Below are 23,897 nucleotides of genomic sequence, written 5' to 3' on the forward strand. Positions count from 1 at the left end.
TTTAATATTATGATTTATGTTTTTATTTAAAATTAAAACCATGGCTTCAGTCTTGACCTTTGGCTTCCAAACAATGCAGGCATGATGAATTGCATACACGTGACAAACGAGTGTTGGTCCAATCAAGCAATATTATAAAAGCATGGGCTACTCAATAAAAACGAGTCGGAATCACTTTAACTATTACATAATCTCATTAAGAAAAAATGCAGTGTCATTAATTGGGCTGTTCAAGGTTTACAGATCATACAAATCAACGTCAATAAAAATATGTATTCCAAAATGTTTTCATATCAAATTCTTCCACTATTATGGGCCCACTTCTTACAAAAGCGTAATACATATTCAGTTTAGTTTACAAATGGAAAGATGGAAAAATCTGTAAACATTTAATTTGGCAGATTTACTTGTTTCAAACAGGATAATAAATAGAATAAAAGGTATATTTAGCTCTATTTACAATAATCAAATTCTGCAATTACACAAACTTTGTGAAGAAAAGCGCACTGAGTTGTGTTAGAGCATGGCTTAACAAGATGGACATTTTAAGCGATGGTGGACATCCTGATGGCTACACCTACTTAAAGGCATTGTCATGCATGTATTCTGCTACTCAAGTCCTCCATTCACAAGCTAGAAAGCATCATCGATACCTTCATCCCATTTACCTCCATTCAGTCAATCACTCAAGTCAAGGATCAAGTGTTCATATATCCGAGTCTGTCCCTTGAAACTGGATGCGATGAGGAACTCCCGGTTGTCAATGGAAACCAGTGAGAATGCTCTTGGGGCCTGGATGTTCAGCTCTTGGAAGTGAACAAACTGGCCTTTCTTGGCATCCCAGCGGTAAACCTGTGTGAAGGAGTAGTCGCTGCCCAGGATGGCGTACTGCCAGCTCTCCACAGCAAATGGCTGGAAAACCATGGAGCCCCGTGATGGCATGGTCTGCACCTCATCAAACATGCTTCCGTCCCACCTCATCACCTTGGAGTCACCAATGAAGCGAGTCAGGCAGATGACAAGCTCGCCACCGACCTTGAAGTGCTTGACGGCATAGACATCCTCCATCTCGGGAATGTCCGTGCGCCGCTCGAACTGCTTAGAGCTCTTGTTCCACTGATAGATGACCGGCCGCTGTGAGCTGCTGGACAGGATTAGGTGCGGTTTGCCAGAGATCTCCAGGTACTCTACATCGGTGTCGCGATACCACGGGTGTAGAGACTGGTGCGAGTAGAAGCCGTTGCCATTCCACTTGTAGACAGTGGTGGAGCCTGCCTTGGAACTGTCAGCGATGACGAAGAATGACTCGCTGTCCACACGGAATGTCTCCACATCGTTGGGCTTGCGGATTTTCAGGATGTCTATGTCCTGGATTTTGATGAACTTGTTGGCTGAGATGTCCCTCTTGTAGATGTGTGACCCACCAAACAGCTGTGCTACAATGACGAACAGTTGGTTGTCGATCACCAGAGGTTTGCAGATGACTGTGGAGATACCTGGTATGGAAACAGTTACTAAGCCATCTGAAATGTGCGTAATTTTGAACACAAATTATGACTTGTTAATAATTTGTTGGTAAGTATCCCTAACTAAAGATACAAAACACCTGACGGTTTTTGTTGAGGCAAAATAAATGAACAATAGATATACAGAAGCTATTTAGAAAGTTGATATAGAAAGTTTACAGCACAGTAAATAAAACTATCCAGTCCAGGTCCTAATGTAATTTAGAAGCAGCACCCTATATCTATATCTAATATTTAATAACCAATTCAACAATGGGTGCCCAACTTCAGTCGGGGAGGAAGAGCCTCCAGCACAATTACCTGCTAAACCCAGTTTGAACATTAAAATTAATTTGTGATGGATTCTGGCTGTCCAATACCAGAGTTAGGAAACCCTGGATCAGCTCGTTGAACACTTACTTGTTATATTATCGAAATTACGAAACTCCATTTGAACATGGTCCCATTCCATAAAACTACATCTTCCAATGAATGGCTGGGCAAACACTACATACTGGTCACCACTGAAGGGAAATGTTTCCACGGAAATGGACTGGAAATCTAGAGACTTCAGCAATGAAAAATCTGCAAGAAAAGAGGTTGCTTAATATTAATATATTAATATTTCTCCATCATACAAGGTGATTTCCCTGAAAAATTATAGATATTTCCAGCTTTTTTCTATGTTGTTAAAAAATGAATTGTGATATGTTTTAAGGAGAATGTGGTAAAGCAACTATTTTTCTTTGAAGTTATAATCTTGAAATGTTTGAGTCTTTTTTCAATTAAAGAATTTCTATAGTTTTCCAAGCCATTTTCTGAATTTCCATTCTTTTTTGGGTCTGGAAATAACATACGCTTCCAGACCTGTTCAAGAACCATATCACAGGATACATATTTAGCATCTGCTTTGTAAAAAACTAAGAACTGACCTGTTGTTATGCAATCAAATGACTGCGGTGTGAGGTCATTGATTTTCTTTCCTTGATATGGAAGAGGGCTGTTGCAATATATCTGGTCTACAGTTGCATTTGTGTGGTAAATCCAGTCCACCAGCCACTTCAGTTTGCAGTCACAGGTGAAAAGATTTCCACGTAAGTCCCTGGATAACACACAATAGTAATCACAGTTATTTCCTCAGTCCATGCCTTATCACACCTTATTAATCATACATATGTTTTGTTACAATACATACACTTTTGTCAAAGCTTCCATTCCTTTAAAAAGATCTTTTGGTAGGGTCTCCAAGTTGTTGTAGGCAAGGCTCCTGTGAGGAGACAGATGAAGGGAAATACTCTTCAGTGGAGACCAACAAAGCTTTTTGGTTTAGGTATTTGCTAAGACCAAGATTATGAGGTGCTAATAAAAATAATTTGCTATGTTGTTAAATCTATCTCATGTGCTGACCTATGGTGGTTCACCCCTGATTTTGCAAATGAGGGTGGTTTCTGGGTGCATAAAATCAGAAGTCCACCAGAATTTTGTCTATATTAATAGGATAGCAACTGGTCAGGTAGACTGATTCCTTTTGTAATTTCTCTTCATTATAAACTCTGGCACTGATAGTCAAAAGAAAGACCTACCTCACTTACACATTCATATGACGGCTCAACTACTCCCAAATACAATTAGTGTTATGAATATTCCTTAATGATACGTTTGATGTCCAAGAGGAGAAATTTTACATTTATAAATAAAGAACAACTGAAATAGCCCATAGCCTCATTTCCATGAAATAATTATTTGGCGATCACAAACACATGTTGAAAATTACAAAAGTGTACTGATCATAACTATGACCTCTACTAAATCAGACTGCTGAGCATAGCTGTCAATTGTGTACTTGGAATAACTTGGGCCATGTTGTAAAGTGAACCATTTAAATCACACAGAAGGAGGGTGGTCATACTATGAAAAGCCATGTGCTGCCTCTTGTGAGCTGCTGAAATAGGAACAGATGACGACAGAACATTTACAAGTACTCATGTAAACAAATGTGAACTCAGTCAATACCCATCAGCACTTCTACAGTCTTTTCCCTTTTTATAGGCACTTTGCAAAACTGCAAAAATGGTACAATGGAATCACACTAATGTTACTTTGGAATCACCCCAATTGAATCTATCAAGTTGGAAGAGGCAGAAAATACCTCTCCGCTCCAGTGTCTGGTCTTTATTTGTCCGTTAAGCTCTTGTTAGTATGAAGAAATAGTGACACATCCACCCAACCTGACTTAATGCAGACAAGTTTCCAATTGTCAGCATTTCTTACTTACATCACATGAATCAGCCAGTCATCATTCTGAGAGTGTGAAGTTTGCACACACTTCCTCTGAGACTTGTGAGAACTACAGCCAGATTTTTCTGGGCCACTAATATTGGCGCAGTCACTCCAAGACTATGTGTGAACTTATCAGGCATGAAGCTTCCCAAAGCAACCTACCCTTCAGCTTTAGGACCATGTAAAATCAGGCATTCATACTCCAGTCTCGGTGGGCCAGAGCCCATTATGGTCTATTGTCCACATTTGTCTCATGAATTGATGAACACGCAACACTAAAAGCTTCAGTGCTGTGGCTCTCTAGGACTCAAGACTGATAGTGTCTTATTCAAATGTTTACTACTTATTTTCTTTTGGGGAAGCCCAGCCCAGATTGAAGGGAAGGCCAGCTGAGTTTTCCCTGGGTTGCCCAATCACATGGTTCTCCTCCAACCTACCATCAGCGTCTCTCTCACCAGCCCTCATTTTGATGGCACTGGTAGGAAAACGGGTTGTGTAATGCTTCATGGGTTACAGGAACTGGAGAAAAATCAAACATCTGCTAAGGCTCACTCTTGTTGCAAGGGTGGGAGAAGAAAAAAACATTTGGGTTGGCTTCCAGCGCTCAACTCATGTGTTTTGGTAAGGTTTAATTCTAGGCTCTTACTAAATATAAACATTAGCTGTGAAAGAAAGAAATCAGCATCTTTTTGTACTCATTTGCATGCCTTAAATAACAGAAACCTCTGAAGAAGCTTAGGAGTCTGCCATTAGTAAGTGTGTTTGTGTGTGTGTGTGTGTATGTATGTGTGTGTGTGTGTGTGTGTATATATATATATATATATATATATATATAAATGCATAATGTCCAGTACTCACAAATGTATTAGGGACTTGAGACCTCTGAAGGCAAAAGGTGATATAGACTTGATTTGATTATTTTCAATAAATCTGTAAAAGGAAAAAAGTTATTAGGCATTAAGTATTTTAATGCTGAGTTTGTGTCCATGGGCTTTGAGAGGTCTATCATAATAGTGATTCTCACAAATTCTATTAGCTACAGATGGAAACCGTAGTAATGTGTGCGAAAAGCAGACTTACAGGTATTCCAAATGCGGAAGACCAAGGAAGGCATCCTCATTTATAGAGTCAAACATATTGGCTGTAAAAAGACTTATAAAACGAAAAGCAAATAATGATTTCACGTGGCGTTACCTTGCTAATTACCCTGCAGTAAGGCTGGAAGGCCTGTTTTGTAAATTATCGATTATTTTATATACGTTAACGATATAAAAAATCTGACTGCACAAATGCACAATCGATCGCCATTCACTGTTTTAAGAAGTAGCAAAAATAACTGCGGCATATGTTACGGGCTACCAGCAATGCACATTCTACATAGTGTCACGACTCAAGCTTTCGTATCCCATTATTTAACCTAGGTCTTCGCACAGTACCTCTTCATAAACAATTGTTGCCTAAATCAGTGCTTGGAGATAAGATCATCCGTTTTACGTTCCCAGGACGGCTTACTGATTAATATGAAAACATGGCGATCATTAGACTACTTAGTGGCAGCAGCGTTATCCTAGCTGATGTTCAGGATTAAATTGTCTGAATCTTACAGGAGGTGCAGTGCCGGTGTGTGAATGAAACTCTCCTTGGGGATTTCGCTGAAGCCGGACTTCACGAATGATCTTTAAAGCAAAAGAACAACAAATGAATCTGATTGCAGGAACGTGCATATATACTGTCCTAATGCCATCACATATATATATATAATGTTTGCACAGCGGCTTGATACGGTCGCTACTACAGAATAAATCTAAACGTGGCGTTATTCTTAGAGAAAAAATAGTCAGAGACAGGAATGTAGCAAGTGGTGCAAACGTAAACATTCTTCCCGCGAAACCTCTGCTTGTTGAGTTGTAGACTACTGCATAATTTTCTCCCTTATGGACTTACAATGAAATGACATCAGATGGAAAGCTCCGAGGAATCGATCCGGTATTTGCGCACAAGGCATTGTCTTTGGTGCATGTGCAAGACGCGGGGCATCGAGCCTGCCGTTTTCTACTCTCAGCCAGAAACAGAAGAAAGGCAAGCCAAAGAAAGCCAGTAAACCTTTTGACGACCCCCTTTGCACATCCCATCCTTTTGAGTCAGCCCGGTTCCGACCCGTGTGTCGAATATTCCTGAGCATGAAACAGAGTTTCTCTGAAAATAAGAGCGAATTTATCCCGTGGAGCCAAAGCGTTTATAGAGGCTTTTTTCTCTTTGTGAGATCTGGTTGAGGCGCCCCTGGAACGGTGGGCAAAGAAACAAACCCTGCGAGCGCGTCACGGGTCTTTTTCTGTCGAGTCCACTAGCGGTACACACTGTTTTCACGGCAAAGAGGAATCTTAGGCGAGCGGCGAACAGAATTGTTATCCTATAGCATATTATTACATGGGAAAACTCCAGTTGGCGAGATATCGTACAGTCTGGTCATGAGACAGGTGGATACGCCAGTTGGATATTAAAACGCAGCGGGTTTCTAACCACGCCTTGAATTTAATAATTATTTCCCTTCAGTGGTTATGGGGGTCGCTACGTAGGAAAATAACAGTTCGCAATAAATTGCCGTTCTATTATGAATGAATAAACGAATTTTCTCGTAAACACATTTACGAATTATAATGCTTTCCGTATAGCATGATTCTCGATTTGTTTTTAATCTCTTATCATTTAATCTCTTATCGGCTTGTTGTTTTTTGACAGGTGCTACAAAATCATGTACAGGCCTATGTCAAAAGCGCTGTTTTTTGGAAGGACTTGTAATAGCCAAGACCGAACTGCGCACGTTCTAACGTTTTAATATTTTAACTTGGCCTATCTCATATGTGATAATAACAGAGCGAAAGGAGGGTTTTAGGTCGGATAAACACTTTTAGTTCCCTGTCACGGTGGTATCCAGAGTTACTCTTGTCGTTGTAAAAAAAAAATTTCGTTAAAGGAAAAGGATGGAAATGAAGAGGGAGATTAAAATATTTATTAGACTGAAATGTCATCAGGATAGGATTTGAGTCTGCTTTTTAGGGTATGCTTTCCGGCAGTAAAACAGTTCTAGGAACTGTAACTTATTCACTGGCGTATCAACGAGAAAAGGCCACTAAACACTATCAATCTTTAAAATGCTCCATGTCATATTTTACAATAACCTTCCACATATAAATGTAAACTGAATTGTGGTCATACCGTAGGGGACTTTTTGAGGCTGAAAGCTCTCCTTCGCGTTTGATGCGTTGTTGGTGCGCTCCTCCCTCCAGTACTTCGGAGTTCTGAAGTTGGAGGAAAGGCCAGGCTTCAGATTAATTAATTTTATTTATTCTGTATTCTGCCGTAGACCGTTCTGGTAAAACATGTCATGCGGAGTACAGACTGGAGAGCACACAGTAGAGTAAACCTGGGAGAGCGGGAGGGAGTTTTGTGGTAGTTTAATGATGTTGGATATGCCTGCTATAGCTTTACATAATTCAGTGCAGTTGTTGGCCTATGTTTGCCTTAATGCCATAGTCAGGGAGTTATGGAGCCATTTTTCCTACCCAATGATCCTCTTTAATTCCCTAAAATGATGTACTATATGTATGCATTGTACTGAGATTCTGAGATTCTCTTCATGGCCTTCATTGGTCATTTACAAAGTGACATGTTAGTCTCGTACTTTGACAATGGTGCATTTACTAGTAGGTTCTCAGGATAATAAGGCAGAGATGTTATCTTCTGTCTCTCCTGTAGACGGCGAGCTTTCTTTGGTTATATACTCAATTGGCTTGTGCCTTCAAAACAGTCATTTTTGAGGAGGAGTTGTTTTTGTTTTTTTTAAGGGCCGTAACTAGGCTGGCGATAATAAGAATTTAAAAAAAAAATAAATAAAAAAATACTTCTTATATCCTATTTTGAAAAGATTGTGGAAAGACTATTAAAAGCAGATATGTAAAAAAATATTTATTTAAAAAAAAATATTTATGGTTAGCATCTTGAATTGCTACTTTATTGTAACTACAGATGTGTTATATGACCCTTAATTAATTCTGTTTGTTCTTTCTGTCTTGGAATTCATCTCCATTATCAATGGCAGGGACATGAGGTAAGCCTACTGTTCACTTAAGGAAATCGTCTTTATTTGTTTCCTACCAACTCTATTTTGGTAAATTCCAAACAAACATAAGACCAAGTATAATCTTGCTCTTTTTCTCTAATATATTCCTGCCTCACCCCTACAGTTGGTGGTCTTTTTTTTTTTTTTTTTTGCACTCAGGCCTTTCTCCAGAGGCCTGGGAGTTTGAGGGTGTGGCCTGGATTGTGCTCTTCTGGACTGAGATCGATGTTGTCATTCCTGGGATCTGTTGGAGCCACTCCTCCAGTTTAGGGGTCATAGCTCCAAATGCAGTTCTCCAAATAATAAATGCCAAGCAGTCACAATAAGATATGAAAATGATTCTATGCAGTAACTGCAGTGTACTTTAGTTAAAGATGTAGAAGTAGTAAAGGTAGTAGAGTAGTAAAAAAAAAGGGTTCCAGAGAAACAGTATGACGAAGTGTATCATGAAGAGCATACGTCTGAAGATCTTAAGAGAAGGGTGGTAATGATGAAGAACTGAACAAAAAATCAAGAATTTTAGAAAATAGTTTTTCAGTGAAACGAATGAAAGGAAAGGCTTTAACAAAAACAAAAGCTTTGACCTCTTCCGAATTGAGATGGCTTCCATTTTGAGTGACTAAAACCCATTTTTGTTTGTCTGTTGTAAATTTCTGTTGTTGTTTTGTTTGGGAATCGCTACTGAAGTAGAATATCTCCACCCCCACTCCACACCCATTTCCATGAAGAAAACAAAGCCTGTGCTCTCACAATGCCTGTGATTTGACAGAGAGGGTGTGATTTGACAGATTGGGCGGTAATTTATGGGGTAGTGTTTAAAGGGCCCCATACAGTTTTCTTATCAGTCTTACAGTTTTATTCTATTTTATATTTTTCCTTGATGTCCACTTACAACATCATAATTCATTTTTACATGACCATTTTCCACCCTCTCCTTATCCCTTAGAATTAAACAGGCTATTTCTATTAATGTGCCTTTAAGGCAGATAAAAGATACATGAGTTGTGTTCTGATTGGCTGCACTGTATTATGCCTTAGTCATAAGACATAAAACACCCCATAACCGCATTGCAAGTAGGCGAGGCTAAACTGCTGTAGACTGAATTTGTACTCGCGACATCAGAGAAACCTTGAGTTCAAAATGGTTTTTGCTTCTCGGGTTCTATATATGGTCTGCATTGACTTGGGGAGTGAACAGTGTGTTTTGAAACAATATTTACATATTACTTCAACATTCTTTATTTCAAAAAGCAAGGGGTATTCAGTTTTCCATGAAAGCATCTCTTTAATCCATGTTGCCTTATTCTACTCAGTTACATGCATTCATACAATCTATAAAAATGATTAAAAATACTTGATGGGCAGTTTACACACATTAGCACAATCAGAGTTGGAAATGAGTGCGCCATATTAACAAAATCTTTCCATTTAGAGCCAATTTAGAGTCACCACATCATCTGGTATATCATTTAAACTGTCCAACACTAAAGCACTGCTGAGAATATGTCTTTTTGCCTTTGTAAAGCTACTGTTGACATTCGCACTTATATTGGGGCCTGCGGTACATTTCAGAGTCAGAAACATAATGACAGCGGTATTGACAGTAGAGGGAATAGACACAGATAGTTCCCACCTGTGGGTCCATGGTCTTCTATGGGAATAATTTCCCCATCCCTGCCAGGTCTGCCAGGCCATTTTTCTGCTTGGTTGGTGGGCTCAAAACATATCTTTGAAGGCCACTGAAAATTGTGAGTAGTGTTTTTGATGTTTCTGTGTTTATTCTGTTTGATGAGGTCATGCTCAAATCAAATTTATTTATATAGTGCTTTTTATTTATTTATTTTTATAGTGCTTTTTACAACACAAAGCAGCTTCACAAATGTCTGAGTCCATGCCCCCAGTGAGCAAGCCAAGGGAGTTAGACTTTTCACTGAAGTAAACATCTTTGTGTTCTGTGTTCACATCTTTTCACATCTGTATTCACATCTTTGTGTTCACATCTTTGTGTTCTGGAGTATTTTATCTCTATACAGGGAACAATGCAGAGAGAAAACTCCTTAAATATGAGCATCATAGTTAAAAGTGCAGATTTGAGTGTGATTCACTAATTAATTGACTGCAGATTGCTGCAGTTACTCATTGAAGGGTTTATCTTCAGCAACTTGTTAATTTATTTCAGATGGATGACAGTCTTTTTTGTTAAAGAATGTTATATCCTCACAAATTTAACACATTTGGGGTCAATAGGCTCCCTCCTTTTGAAGCATGGCAAAAGCCATGTATTTAATGAAGTCCTGCAGCAACACAAGATGGTCTGAAGAAATTCCTTATATTTACAAACATCACAATGACCAATCTTTTTTAATGTTCTTAGAAGGAAATTAGTACTCACAAAATTAAACATGGCAAATGGTCATTGATCACCATTCCAATGGTTGCTATGAAAATGAAATCTTTGCTTTGAGATACTGAAAATAAATGCTCCAAGCACAAGACTTCTTAATTAATTCCTTCGGATGTTTCTAGAATATTGTTAGGCTCTTGAAGCTAAGAAAGATTCAGATGGCAGACTTAGCATTGCTAGAATTTGCAAACTATTTATACTCTCTCTGCCGACTACCCATGGCTTTTTCAGGAGCAAATCCCTGCCAGTGTGTAGCTAACTGTGCCAGTATCCATAGTCAGAAGATTCCAATGCTGCTATTCACTCATAATACAAAGAGGATATTTGCATTCGCTTTGAAAGGCAAATGGGCTGTGTTGCTTGAGAGACCTTGTGAATAAAAACCTTATAGATTTCATAAATATCAAGACATAAAACAGAGATCAGTGCAAGGGAAGTGTTAACTTCCCCACAAAGCAAAGATGTTTTCAGTACAGCAAGTCTTTTTATGGAGCCAGTGAAGCTGATCAATATAATTAAGCACCAAATTGTCAATGTCTTCCTCCTGAGTTGCATGATATATATAAAGTATGATTATAAGTGGCATCTCCAAAGAGAGGTTTAAATTATTTAACTTCAGTAAATTACAGAACAACATTTATAAAGGATTATGTAAATGTAAAAATATATTGAACAAACCTCAGATTTTATAAGGTACTTGTTTGCTCCTAGAGCATTCACTGTCTCCATGCTTGTTTAACTTCATGATAATGCAGTTTGATCCTTGCCATTCAATATGGGCACTGCTAACATGTTGTTGGTGGTGTTTTTGGTGGTACTATAAACAAAGTCACTGAAGTTATTGTGCTAGTAAGAATACATAATTTCATATACATAATTTTTTTTTAAAGCTTTTGCATCTTCTTCCATGCACTTTACAGTATACCAGTATTTGTCATTATGCTCTCCTTCTAGGCACAGCAGAAAAACTTATTTTTTTAACTTCCTTATTTTGCTTTTTTTTTTCTTATGTTAACAAGGGCTTAGTTGAAGCTTTGTTATCAATTCAACTGTAAGTTATATTCACCCACATTAATGCAAAGTCTAATATGGTCTTATACAGATGTTTATTGCCAGAAGGTAATCAGACATGCCAGAAGGTAAGTACAGATGTGAAGAACAGCCAGCAATAGCTATTACCCTGAATCAAATCAATTAAGAAATTTAATTAAGAAATATTTACTCTTTATGGATTACTTTCTTGGCTTTTTAAAATGTTCTTTCTACTCTTGAAATTTGTCATGTTCGGCTCCTGATTTTAGTGCTTGATCACTGGTCTCATCTCATCCCTTCAATCAGAGGCCAAGTTAACTTTTAGTAAACTAGCATAGGCAAGATAGCTAATCTTGCAAACAGTGCATGTTACAAATGTTACAGAAATCAAGAGATGGATATTGCAATTCTGTTGAAATGCTCCCTTTGAATTTGGGTTTGACTTTCCGAGCACAGTTCAGGGCGACTGTAAACAGAGACTTACCTTTCTTACATATGCAACTCCATATTCAAAGGGAATACTATATTTGCATGGGGATTAACCATGGTTTTCACCAGTGTGTCTGTGAAAGAGCAGAGAAGCTAGTTTAATGTTCTATTCCTGGATCTAAAGGTGAAGAAACTGCATTTGCATTTATCTGTACTTGTCGATTGTGCAGTCTCTTGCAGAATCGTCTGCAATGACTTCTCAATTTGAATTAAGAAGCTAATGTGTATTGCAAATCCTTGCCTACTTTGAAAGTGAATGCTGCCTCATTTATCTGGGTGTCCTTGAACAAAGTAGCATCTTTGATATCAACCTTGTTAGCAAAATACCCCCCAATGACTTCTACTTTTGTCTTGATCCTGAATCACACTTGAAAGCTGCTTTCTATGAAAATCTCCTTGGTTGCCATGGCTCTTTGGTGTTTTCCCACTTACAGATACACATCAAACAGGTGTTATCAAAATGACAAAGAACTATTATCAAAAAGATTTTTAAAAAGGAGGTAGCTCTCAGTGGCTTCTGAGACATCTGGAGAACATCCCTCAACCCCTTTATGCAATCTGGAAGCAAATATGTTGCTCTCTGGCTTAGTGAGTATGGGAATTTGAAGAATTGTCGAAGAGCAGCCTAAGGGCCAAACCAGAAATCTCAGAGGTTTCTAAACCTCTTAATCCCCACCATTTATAAATTTATTTTAGTACTGGCAGTCCAATCAGTGCTATCAAGTACTGTATTATAGCCTTTAGCATTAAGCACAGAAATAAAACCTTTTCCCTCTCTATATAAAAAAAAAAAAAGATTATTCGAAATAACACCAGCCTTTGGAAACAGGGTAATTCTGAATTAATTGACTTCTTAATGAGATGTTTCTAGAATATCACCTTGCTTCCCAGTTGAAGATGATTCTAGAAATCTTAAGATGTTTTTAGGATTTTGTCTAAACTGATAAGATTGCAACATTTGCTTAGTCAATTTTCTAAACTCTCAAGTGGCATACAAGCCAAAGTTTGCAAATATAGAGCAACTATAAGTGGCCTTCTCAATTTAGTTGACATTTGATGTCAGTGGCATAGTGCAAAATTCTCAGGCTGCACTGCAAGAGGCAGGGTGAAGGCCCTTTAAACCTTTTTAAAAAAATATTTCCAATGCCCTCATGCCCTCGTCTATGCCAGTGGTTTTAATTTATTCACTCTAGAAATAAAGAGAAGAAATTGCATTAACAATAAAATGTAAGTGTAAGAACATTAGTGTGAACATTTCGAATTGATATTTTTTCCTCAATAAGTTAGTAAGTATTATAAGTTTAACATTAAGTCTTTTGTCAGAAACTGTACTGATCCATGCTTGAAGGATTCTGGTACTCTGAACATCTGAAAGATTAGCATCAATAGTCAAGCTATTCAGGACCACAGCTCTCTCCATGATCTTTTTAGCAGTAAGTGTAACTTATGTAAGTACCATAAAAATACTTACTTCAAATGTATTGATGTATATAGAATTATTATTTCATCAAAATGTTCATATAGAATTGTATCAAACTAGAGAGTTCACAGCAACATGCAATCGGTATAAAACAAAGGATACAGCAACACCTTACAGATGAAAAACCCATGTTTTCCAGAAATAACATGGAAAACTAACCTCTGTTCGTTTCGTTCTCTCTTTGACTTAGTGTGTCTTCCTTGGCACAGCAAAGCTTTTGCCAACTGGGCCTCAGCTGGTACAGGCTATAGAGGACAGGGTTAAGGGCTGAGTTAGCCATGGTGAAGGTCATCACCCAGAAGAACGTGGATGAGGTGATGGGGAGATGGGTGTGGAAGTTACGTATGAGGATGAGAAAGGTCAAAACAAAGATGGGGGTACACATAATGAAGAAGGATACCATGAGCATGAGGAAGAGTGCGGAAGAGCTTGTAGTCTTGATTGGACACTGCGCACATCTGAGGATAGCTCTGGGGAGCTCCAGTGCGGAGCAGACGTTTTGAGCGCTGCCTTATCTGTTTTCACAAAAAGGAAGTGATTTGGTATCTTAATGAAATCCTTAAAATAATGTCTGTGAAATATCATGAGATTAGCAAGAGATTATGTATAATCTATATTATTATATAGGTGTTCAGTCCCACTTTTACTTTTTGTATTTTCCCTTCTCTAAAAGTCAGACCATAAAAGGCTTGCAAGCATCCTTATCATTGTGACATCTGTTCCATTTTTGCATGCAATAAGTGACCTTGTCCGTCAATAAAATTATGTACTATGATAAGATGTTCTGTTTACTGTTTGCCAGAAAGGTCATATAAACCATCATATAAAATCCATGATGATAAAAAAACCCACAGATAGCACACAATAAACTTGATAAGATTATAATTTCTTTCCATCTCTTCTCTGTCAATAATCGACACAGATGTGCGATGCAGACACAATGAGTATGGCATTCCATGCAATCTCACCCATCAAATGTGGACACATAAGAATGCATACCTGTATTTCTCCATACAAGCAAAGACGTAGGGCTATATGACACTACAGACTGACAGGAGCAACTACAGACTGACAGGAGAATAAAAACAAAAGCTGCTAAAGAAAACTATAACCTGTTCATGAGAGAAGACGGGCACCACGCTGGAGAACAGGAACAGAGGCAGCAGGGTGATGGTAGAGAAGAACCAGATGAGAAGCAACACTCCAAACACTCTTTTGAGGTTCAGGCTGGGAGAGGCCTCCATCTTCAAGATAGCCAGCAGTCTCTCTACACCGATGGTAGCCAGTGTGGTAATGGTCACAGTGCCGCGCAATCTGATGAAGTCCATAATCATTTGGAAGGCAGGAGAGCCCAGCTTCCAAGCCTTGGTCCACCTGACGGTGATTACAAAAGGAATTGTGCTGACAAACAGAAGGTCCGCCAGGAAGAGGTTCAAGGTGAAGAGAGTGTGGTCAGCTAGCCGCCTGTCATGGGCCACCAGAATGAGCGCGCCGATATTGCCAATCAACGACACCAGGAAGATGGTAAGCAGGACCAAAGTTTCAAACACGGTTACTGACCAGTGAGAAGGCTGGAGCTCAGAGAAGAAGGGGAAGTAGGACAAGTTCTGCACATGGAGGTAGAGAGAATGGGGCACATTGTCTGCTGAAAAGAACATCCTACCCCTGTGTGACACAGATTTGAATTTCAGACCTGGGAAACTTTGTGAAGTTTGTCACATTGGACGATTCATATTTGGTATCACCATGCCTCTTCCAAACTGCACACTATTCTTGACTTCCCTTTACTTGCTGCTTTTTGTTACATATTAGTGTCATTAATTGAAAAGGTTTTTCATTATTGAATCTGACCTCATTGACGACAAATCAATGAGAACCTTCCTTACAACAGTGACGTTTTAAAAAGCAGCAAGTTATTACACTTAGGTAAGCCAATTATTGCAGTTGCATAAATGCAGTTGGGTAAACATTATTACTTACCTTTTCATTAAAAACAGTCATTTGCAGTCTATTTGAATAAGGTCCATTTACGAAACACTATTTTTGTCACCATGAACGCTATAGCTGTTTGGAGGTTTGCAGCTGTTTGTTTTACTAGATATGCTGCTTATAAGCGCTTTTACATTTCCTTACCAACTCCAAAAACAGAATAGCTTTTCCTCCACAGTAAGGCTAAATAAGGTCACATTGGTTTATTCATTTAAACTGTAATGATCTGATTAGGTAGCCAACATGCTGCATGCAGATCAGAGAATCAGCCAGCACACTCCAATTGCTAGCATACAGTGTGCATTAGATGAATGCCCTGAGCAACATTCTTCTTTAGCAAATGTAGCTGTGCCTCTTTACTTGGAAAAGCTAATTTAAGGAACACTTTCTCCTAAATAAAAGAGGTTTAGGCAAATGAAAATACACATTTCCTGTGAGAACAGCTGAAATCTTTCATCTCCTTGAAAACAGGCAATTTCTGCAGGCAATATAACAGAAATATCTTTAGAGGCCTCCAATAACCAGAAACCTCCTTTAGGTCTCCTAACTCACCGCTAGAATAGTAAGGGATGAAGTTTGGTTTATGTAATTTGAGCATCTGATCTGGAAGGCAGAACAAAATCATTTTTATGATATTTTATGATATACTAAAAACCAAGGAAAATCAAACTCTTAAGTCGCCAAAAATTATTTTTAATTGACAGAAAATTTAAAAAGTACAAAAGATAAATTAAACAAAATGCTCTTCAAATATTAATATGGATTTCAAAACTGAGATTTCTGGATTTGAAAAATGTTCTAACTGTTGTTACCATGTCCTATATGTCTAAAACTATGTTCTCATTTAATCTAGATGTCCCATTGTCTTTTCATTAGGAAAAATCCCATGTTTATTTTTTTTTAATGAAGAACAAATGACCAAAATGTTTTAAGATGTAAGGCAGAGAGAACTCAGATTCAATAACATATTTATAGATCATTTACTACTAGTAGAGACGCAGGACAGCTTTAATCAAAGCACTCGTCAATATGTACCAGAAGCTCTCTATGGCGACTGGTCGGATACTGAGCTCTGCAATTGGGGCACTCCAGAAAACTCTCATTCAGCAGATTGTGTGCTTTTGTAGGGGACGCATGGCTCCGTAGATCTCCCTTGGTTGCTTTTTCCACTTCAGTGTAGGCAATTGAAGACAAAGGCTTCTCGGTCTGCGCTTTCTGTCGCCCACAATGTACAGGGCTTGTCAGTTCACACTTAATTTGTCTCAGTCCATGTGGTGGATGCACCATGCCAGCCCATTTCTTACCTCACATTCTAATCTGGCCACTTTGTCCTTGGATTTTCGCAGCTCCTTCAGAATTTTGTGAAGTTGTCGTTGGAGATGCTGATTATCACGCTTCTCGTCCTCCAGATCTTTGGCAGACACCTGAATCTGTGGGTGGACAAATAAATAAATATTATGCTGTCAGTACAACAGATGGACATAACGCATTCACAAAGAACTCTATCTACTTAATTCACTTTTTAAATTTTTATTTTTAAAATTTCACAGCCTTGCAACCAGTAATGCAGTAACAGTAACTGGGTAAATAGATCTGTCTCTAGTAGAGCACGCTGGAATAGGCACGTGATAATGTCCTCAGTAGTCAAATAAATCTTTGTATACAGACCGACGCCTAATTTTAGGTTTTAATATTGTCTTTAGGTCTAATTTAAGCACGTACACACTGATAGTAAACCAAACCATTTTAATTTTAATCCAGCACTTGGCATGGGCCCAGACAGGATAGTCAGTCACTACCTTAGTGGGTGTTAATGAACTGTATCTTTAGATGAAAATGTAGATTAGAAATCATCTTTGATTTACTTTGAGCTTTAAATTGTTAAGTAAAGCCCTTGAAGAGATGGTGATAGGAATTATGAGCTGGTGTCCATCCATACCTGCTGCTCTAAAACCGACATCCGATTCTGCTCGTTTTGCTGTGTCAGCAGGACCTTCTGGAAATGGTTCACCTTGAAGAGAGTGGCATTAATCAGGTGCATTCCTAGACTGGGTGTACATGTGATGAAAATGCAGTCCAAAATGCAGGCGGACTATAACAGAAGGTCACTGCATGCATGATCTGGCTTGGCTACATTCTGCTGCAGGGCTGTGAAACAACTTGCCATGTTACGCACAGCACCCTCAATCAAACACAAATTCTTACCCAAACTGCTTATATCCTGGCTAACTCATACCAAACATTTTTGGGCCAGTTCCACCAATGTCTACCCACACCGAACTCTTAGCTGTTTAAGGCTTTCACCACCTTGCTTCCTTTCCTTCATCCTTTAACTCCTAGGTTACCTTTATTTACCCGGGAGAGATCAGTAAGAAAACGCCGGCCTGCTTTGGCCGCTACCTGCTCCAGAAGAACAGAGGACCTCAGCCTCTCCTCTTCCAGCTTGGCACTGGCATCTGCAAGGGAGGTGTGGAGGTGGTGAAGGTGTTCCTCAACGTGCTTCCTCTCCTTCTCGGCCTGCCTCTGTGCCTCCCACTGCTTCTCCTCGCAGTGTCGCCCCTGCTCGGTCTTCTCCTGCTCCACCTCCAGCTCAGCATGGGCTGAGCGCAGTGACTCCACATTCTTCAGAGCTAGCATGTCATTTTCAGAGTACAATTACATCCAGAACATACTTGGAATTTTAAAGTAAAAACCTTTATGCTGTAAGAGATGTCTCACCTGCAAAGTTAAAAGTGCAAAAGTACACATATAGGAAATATATTATTGTGTCTGAAAGGATCATGCCAGGTAAGAAATTATGTGTAATGTTATGCCTGCTCCTCCCTTCTCACTCATTAACTTCACTAAGAACTCCAATTCCCATAGTCCCCTGTCCACACTTATCAGATCCAATTTTGCCACCTATTACTCTCATAGCTGTTACCTACTCTTTCCTCAGCTCCTGTGGATTTAATTGCTACATGTATGTTTGTTGTGACATCTTGTTTTTTTGTTAGGTTTGTTTCTGAGACTTTCTAGTTAGATCTAGTTGACTGTTTTTTCATGCTGAGGGCTCAGGTTTGGCTCCTTGACTTCCTTTCTTAACCTTAGTCTAAACATGTATGGTTTGTCTTCCCTGCCTGTTTTTATTCATGTTGCTGACCCTCTGCCTGGATTATTACCGTGTCTTTGTTTCTTGGTGGTATTCTAGAAAGCGTGTTTAGCAACAAACCCAGATGTGTTAACTCAGAGTTGGTGGGTTTCCTTTCCAAAAACCAACAGCAGACTAAGTGCAGGTTAGTTGATATGTCAGCATATACTGTGAAGCTAACCTGCTATGTAACAGGTTTATTGCACATAAACCAGAGTTAATCCTCAGAACACCAGCTGTATATGCAGCGTGAACATTCCTAAAACTGTTCCTAGAGGATTCAACTGATGTTGCAGAACATATTAATTCTAAGGAATAGAATCAAATTATGGAGAGTGATTATGATTGGGATTTTATCCTCAGTTTAACTACAAATTGTATTCTGCTACTTTATTTATTTATACTAACCTTTGCTTGTAAGTGCAGGCAATGACAAAACATGTTCTTTCAATTCAAGGCTTTATTTCACAATATACCTGATTTTCTCCACTATCTATAATAGTTATAATTATATATAATAGTCATCAATAGCCTAATAATAACAATAAACTACTCAAAATCCTCATATACAAAACCTGTGGAAATTCTTCTTGTAATCTACAGAGTGACTCTCAGACTACCATTATAAGCATACCACTACATAAATTAAGTAGCTAAGAATAACAACTCTTGCCATTTTGAATTAGGCTTAAAATACATTTACTTTATATTTTATTTGTTGTCAATGCTGTTTAATTACCCTCAAGAAACATAGTCTATATTGAAATAGAAAATAATTGTGTGACCTTGTGTCTGTGAAAGGCGCTATATAAATTGAACTTATTATATTATTATTATTATTATTATTGTAAAAAACTCCAATTTAAAGGGCAGAAACCAGTTAAAGAGCTGATTGATATGTGTTCAATTACTAAATAGGCTTGATACAATTTTGCAGTTTTATGCACTCGTCTACTGAGTTATCTTTTTTGGAATGCCAATGTTCCTTTGCTAATTGCTTTTATTTTTTATAGTATATTCATATTCTGCATACGTAAACATGAATTTTAAGGTCCAATAGAGTGGAATTATAAGATCTACAGTTTGAATTGTTTGTATATATTTAGAATCCTAATATTAGCACTCAGTTGATGATGGGTTTCAAAGACAACCATGAACATGCTTCAGTTAATTTCAATCTACTCAGAGTTGACTGACTTCGAATGCTGAAATTCTAACTGCTCTCATTTCCTGCCACTGAAGATCTCTCCACTTTGTCCACGACAAACACATATTATACATATACTAAACACATATGCTATGCAGAATATACTATACATATTCTATACAGTACTTTCTGAAGTTACTGGTGAAAAATTACGACTGTAATCCAAATGAAAAACAGTAACAAAATCAAGTTTGTGCTACTGTGAAAACAAACTGGTTTGACTTCAATGATGTAATACTTCTGTACTGCATATATACAACAATATGAATACACACCATTTGCTTCATTAGAAAGACACTGTAGGTATACTACACTCACTGGACACTTTATTAAGTAAGTCTAGGTACATTTTGTAAGTGTACAGTTAAAGACTATAACCCGTCTATTGGGATGCCATCCTCGACCACCGATTTTCATCAATCGGTTGCTGAACACAACCAGATTTAATTGGCAGACCATTCTCAACACAGCAGTGATCGTGACAATGCAGTGCCAAGGTTGCGGGATCTGAGCCAGTTTATCAGAGCCCATTTAACAGTAGTGTCTGCTGTCCACTTAGTTTGGTACAGCAGGGTTGAGAGTAGCTCACCACCCAAAGATATCCAGCCAAGAAAGGTTGTGTGGCCTTAATCTGACCGCTGATGAAGGTATAGAAGAGGGCTAATACAAACTGTGCCTGTCAACAGATGGGCTGTGTAAGCACACCTACAAGGTGGACTTAACAGTATGTAAATACATGCCAATAAGATATAAAAGGTTAAACTGATCAGCTTCCAGACAGATGTTAGTGTTTCATCATAACATCTGAGTGGAAACCTGATCCAAGATCTCTCCATAACCTGGAAGCGCTTATCCAAGGATTGATGGAACCTTCTGTTCACCTTCCATACAGGCCTTCCTGTCTTTCTGTTGGAGGGCTTCATTTGCCTGGCTGAGCTGCTGCTCTAGCTGGTGTGTCTTCTCCACCACCGCCCTGACGTAGGCCTCCCTCTGCTGGTCGTAGGCAAGCCACTGCTGGTTCTTCTCCAAGGCCTTTTTTCAGCACCAGAAAAGTGGAGGCACTGGGTAATACTGTGTTTTGTGGAAGGTTTCCACACCAAAGGTTCCTGCCCCATGCTTCAGGGGGTTATTCCCATTATGCCGAAACAGGACGCTGCGGTTATGCAAGAGATGGAAACGGTCGGTAACAGAACATTACACTCACATCTTTCAGGTGTTCTTCCATGACTGCGACGTGCCTGTTGGCAGGCAACCATCCTGCGGAGCCACCCTGTTCACAAAATGGAGAAAAAAAATCCATTTCATTTTCCAAAACAGCAACTTTATGCAATTAAAAGAATATATATGGCAATATAACAGGAACTTCAAGAGTGCAAGTAGATTAAATAAGGTGTCATCTGAAATGTGTTTAACAAACTGTCAGCTGCGTGTGCTGCGGTAATCAGGTAAGCATTACTGTAATAAAAATAACACTGCTATATACTGGAATAGTTTCTTACAATGCTAAAGTCAAATGAAAAATTTAAAGAATGAACAGAACATTTTCAAGGCATCTGGGGAAGGAATGTGACTGTAGATTGCTCATAATGAATTCCATTTCTATCTTCTCTCATTTATTTGAACTCTTGTTATGATAATTCCTTTTCCTAGGGTAAACAGCAATAAATGTCAAAAGAATTGAAGTAGAGCTTCACTTTTACTTTTGAATATCCTTAAGAAAGCTGCTCAGTGCTAGTGATCACAAGAAATAGTCAGTGTAAGATGACTTGGTAAGAGGCTTGGTCAGCAAAAATGTTAAAATAGTCAGCGGAAATCATGTGAAAGATATGCCGACATTTTTGTTTTACGCTTTCCTGTCTCAGAATTCCAACAATATAATCCAAATATTAAGGCCTTAAAGACGTTAAAAATCAAAGCCATCCTTTAATGTTTAAGCACTTACAGGAGTATTACATTAAGGTATAAAAATGCTGCCATCCTCTGCCTGAGCTGTAAAAACACTCAGGAAATTCCATGTGGCCAGTCTGCTCATTGTGTGTGGGTGGGCGCTATCTACCTTTGCTGTTTCAACTGTGTTCTCTAGGTCCTGGCACTTAGCAGAAATCACTACTAAATTGGTCTTTAGTTCTTCTGTCTCTTGTTTAAGGGACTGGAACAGGTTCTCCCTCATTTCTGCATCCAGTTTCTGCTGGGTCAGCTGAGCCTGCAATCTGGTCACAATCTCAGCACTGTCTGAACAAAGATGCTGCCTAAGAGCTGCAATTTCCTGATCTTTGGATAGGATCTGTTGGGAGTTTTTCTCCCTTAATGTCTCTAATGCAAGGATTCTCTTAGAAAGTGGAAGAACAAAAATAAAAATAGGGAAAATAAGAGTTTAGATCAGGAAGTTTAATAGATTGATTATTTAAGATATTGCTGTGATGATAATAATAGGATAATGTCAAATTTGGTTTCAAGAGGTCCCTTTACTCTAACGTAATAATCGGGAATGGGTCATAAACAGATCATAACAGTACCCTGATCGTTTACCTCTAACAGGAGCTGGTTGTTTTCAGAGTCAGATGGCGCCCCCTTGTGACGAGAAAGCTCATCAAGTGACTTTTTCATGTAAGCATTTTCCTTCCTCTGTTTAGTGATTTTATTCTCGATTTGAGGATTGGGCAACCTTACGTTTATCATGTCAGTCTTTCCTTTCGAGATTTTAAATGCCATTGTTGTCTGAATCTGCAAAACAATCAAAAAGTTCAGTTAGGTTGGTTAGCTAGCTCGCTGGCTAATTAATTTAGCCCAGGTCTTGTTTGTTCTTACTGCACTGTAAACTGTACTGCCAAAATAAGCATTTGTACAGAAATAATAATTAGCTAGCTAACGTCTCTAGATTACATGGCAAAGTATATGACTAGATTTGATCATTCATTTTATGGTGATAGCTGGATGGCCAGTTTGCTCGTTAACGTTAGCTAACTAGCTATTTTACCCAACGCTAGGTTAGTTACCCAGCGAGCTACCTAAAGAGAAGATAAACCCTTAAAGTTAATTAGTGCTAGCTAGCTAGTTTACAAGCTACTTAACTACCAGTCGTATGGAGACAACATTATTGCACTGTATCAGATTATTAACTAGAAGTTTTCTCTTTTCCCAAATCTAGTGTAACTCTTACGTGGTAGGGTTAGCGCTAAAAAATATTAAAAACTAAATAGAAATACAACTGACGCAGCTATCGAAACACCCGTCTTTAAACGCTAGGTGGCGATAACGCTACGCAACGATAGTTGCACTCAATAGAAGAAGAGGGGCGCCATAGCGTTCCACCCTTACGGTGCTGTGTTGTTGTTGTATGACTCACTCAGACTGCGTAGGATGCGGTTTCACGCCTGAGGTTTCCCGAGGGTTTTATAGCACGCTAATACCGGACTGTTTGGCATGTACACGCCTCAGAAACCACAGGTAAATAAACCAAACCAGACAGATAAAGTGTCCCCGTGGTTAAAGGGCCAGCTTGGTTGACGCATTAACAAGCTATACCACTATTGAGTCAAGTGTGTAAGTTATATTGGTAGCTAGCTAAATCGCAGGAAAATAACTGCTCTTTAGCTAGCGTTAACTGTTACTCTTGTAAACATTAAATGTGTTTAATGATACAGCTATCTAACAAGACTCACGTTTTAATTTATTTGTTGCGACAAGGTAACTAACCATTTAGTTTTTTAACTGTTACCTGTCTGGCGTTAGGTTAGCTCGCTTGCTTCTTGGGCTTTATCTGCCGTACAGCTGCGGTACGCCAACCTGTCAACTCCTACTGCCGCACGGAACGTTAGCTTCCATATTTAAGATATGATGACACTTTATCTATAACGAAAGAAAATTGCAGATTTATACGTTACCATTTAGTTATGGTAAACTACATAAGTTACCTAAGCATTTAGAATTATTGCTTGGTCGTCTTAATTCGAGTAGTAAGACTGTTTAATTTAGAATCCCCCTGTTTTCCTCTGACACAATACGCATATGGTGTTACGGTAATTTCAATTTACCGTTAAGTTTCCCCTTAAATAAATCTAGCTAGCTAGTTTCCGCTAGCTAATAGAATTCCCTAGCAGATAGCTGCATGATTTTGTATGATTCCTCTTCGTGCTTCCGTCTCCACTGCGTTATTCGTTTGAAATCTTTACGACATTGGTCTGTTGACTGCAGGTGGAGGCAAGCCTGTAACAACATGAGCCCCGCAGCCGTGCCCGTCATCCATTGCTGTTGTCACCGC

At 38.7% G+C, this 23,897-nt stretch overlaps 3 protein-coding genes across 4 annotated transcripts; all 3 read right to left on the reverse strand.

Annotated features, from left to right (window-relative positions):
* lgi1a (leucine-rich, glioma inactivated 1a) lies at positions 1 to 6,282 on the reverse strand. 2 transcript variants are annotated; one of them, XM_027024990.3, is made up of 8 exons: positions 5,730 to 6,282; positions 5,390 to 5,461; positions 4,866 to 4,937; positions 4,644 to 4,715; positions 2,701 to 2,772; positions 2,438 to 2,607; positions 1,926 to 2,090; positions 1 to 1,496 (listed from the first exon to the last, which is right to left on the reverse strand). In XM_027024990.3, the coding sequence occupies exons 1-8, from the start codon at positions 5,915 to 5,917 to the stop codon at positions 679 to 681; spliced, it is 1,629 nt and encodes a 542-aa protein (XP_026880791.1). In that variant the 5' UTR covers positions 5,918 to 6,282; the 3' UTR covers positions 1 to 678. The 2 variants fall into 2 exon arrangements, with proteins under 2 accessions (XP_026880791.1, XP_081570629.1); XM_081714503.1 differs by lacking the exon at positions 4,866 to 4,937.
* A 7,182-nt stretch (positions 6,283 to 13,464) lies between these two features.
* On the reverse strand, positions 13,465 to 14,968 carry LOC118242015 (free fatty acid receptor 4-like). Its single transcript, XM_081714322.1, is given in 4 exon segments — positions 13,465 to 13,722; positions 13,724 to 13,881; positions 14,231 to 14,321; positions 14,423 to 14,968. Coding segments are annotated over 4 exon segments (1,053 nt in total).
* Positions 14,969 to 15,976: 1,008 nt separating this feature from the next.
* LOC113586667 (centrosomal protein of 55 kDa-like) lies at positions 15,977 to 23,834 on the reverse strand. Its single transcript, XM_027024968.3, has 10 exons — positions 23,671 to 23,834; positions 23,355 to 23,485; positions 22,166 to 22,360; positions 21,693 to 21,965; positions 20,841 to 20,906; positions 20,518 to 20,668; positions 17,700 to 17,929; positions 17,239 to 17,310; positions 16,604 to 16,729; positions 15,977 to 16,514 (listed from the first exon to the last, which is right to left on the reverse strand). The coding sequence occupies exons 3-10, from the start codon at positions 22,346 to 22,348 to the stop codon at positions 16,308 to 16,310; spliced, it is 1,308 nt and encodes a 435-aa protein (XP_026880769.2). The 5' UTR covers positions 22,349 to 22,360; positions 23,355 to 23,485; positions 23,671 to 23,834; the 3' UTR covers positions 15,977 to 16,307.
* Between the last annotated feature and the right edge of the window lie 63 nt (positions 23,835 to 23,897).

The sequence above is a fragment of the Electrophorus electricus genome, chromosome 5 (assembly GCF_041902795.1).
Source record: "Electrophorus electricus isolate QZ-2024a chromosome 5, ASM4190279v1, whole genome shotgun sequence".
Classification (NCBI taxonomy): Eukaryota; Metazoa; Chordata; class Actinopteri; order Gymnotiformes; family Gymnotidae; genus Electrophorus; species Electrophorus electricus.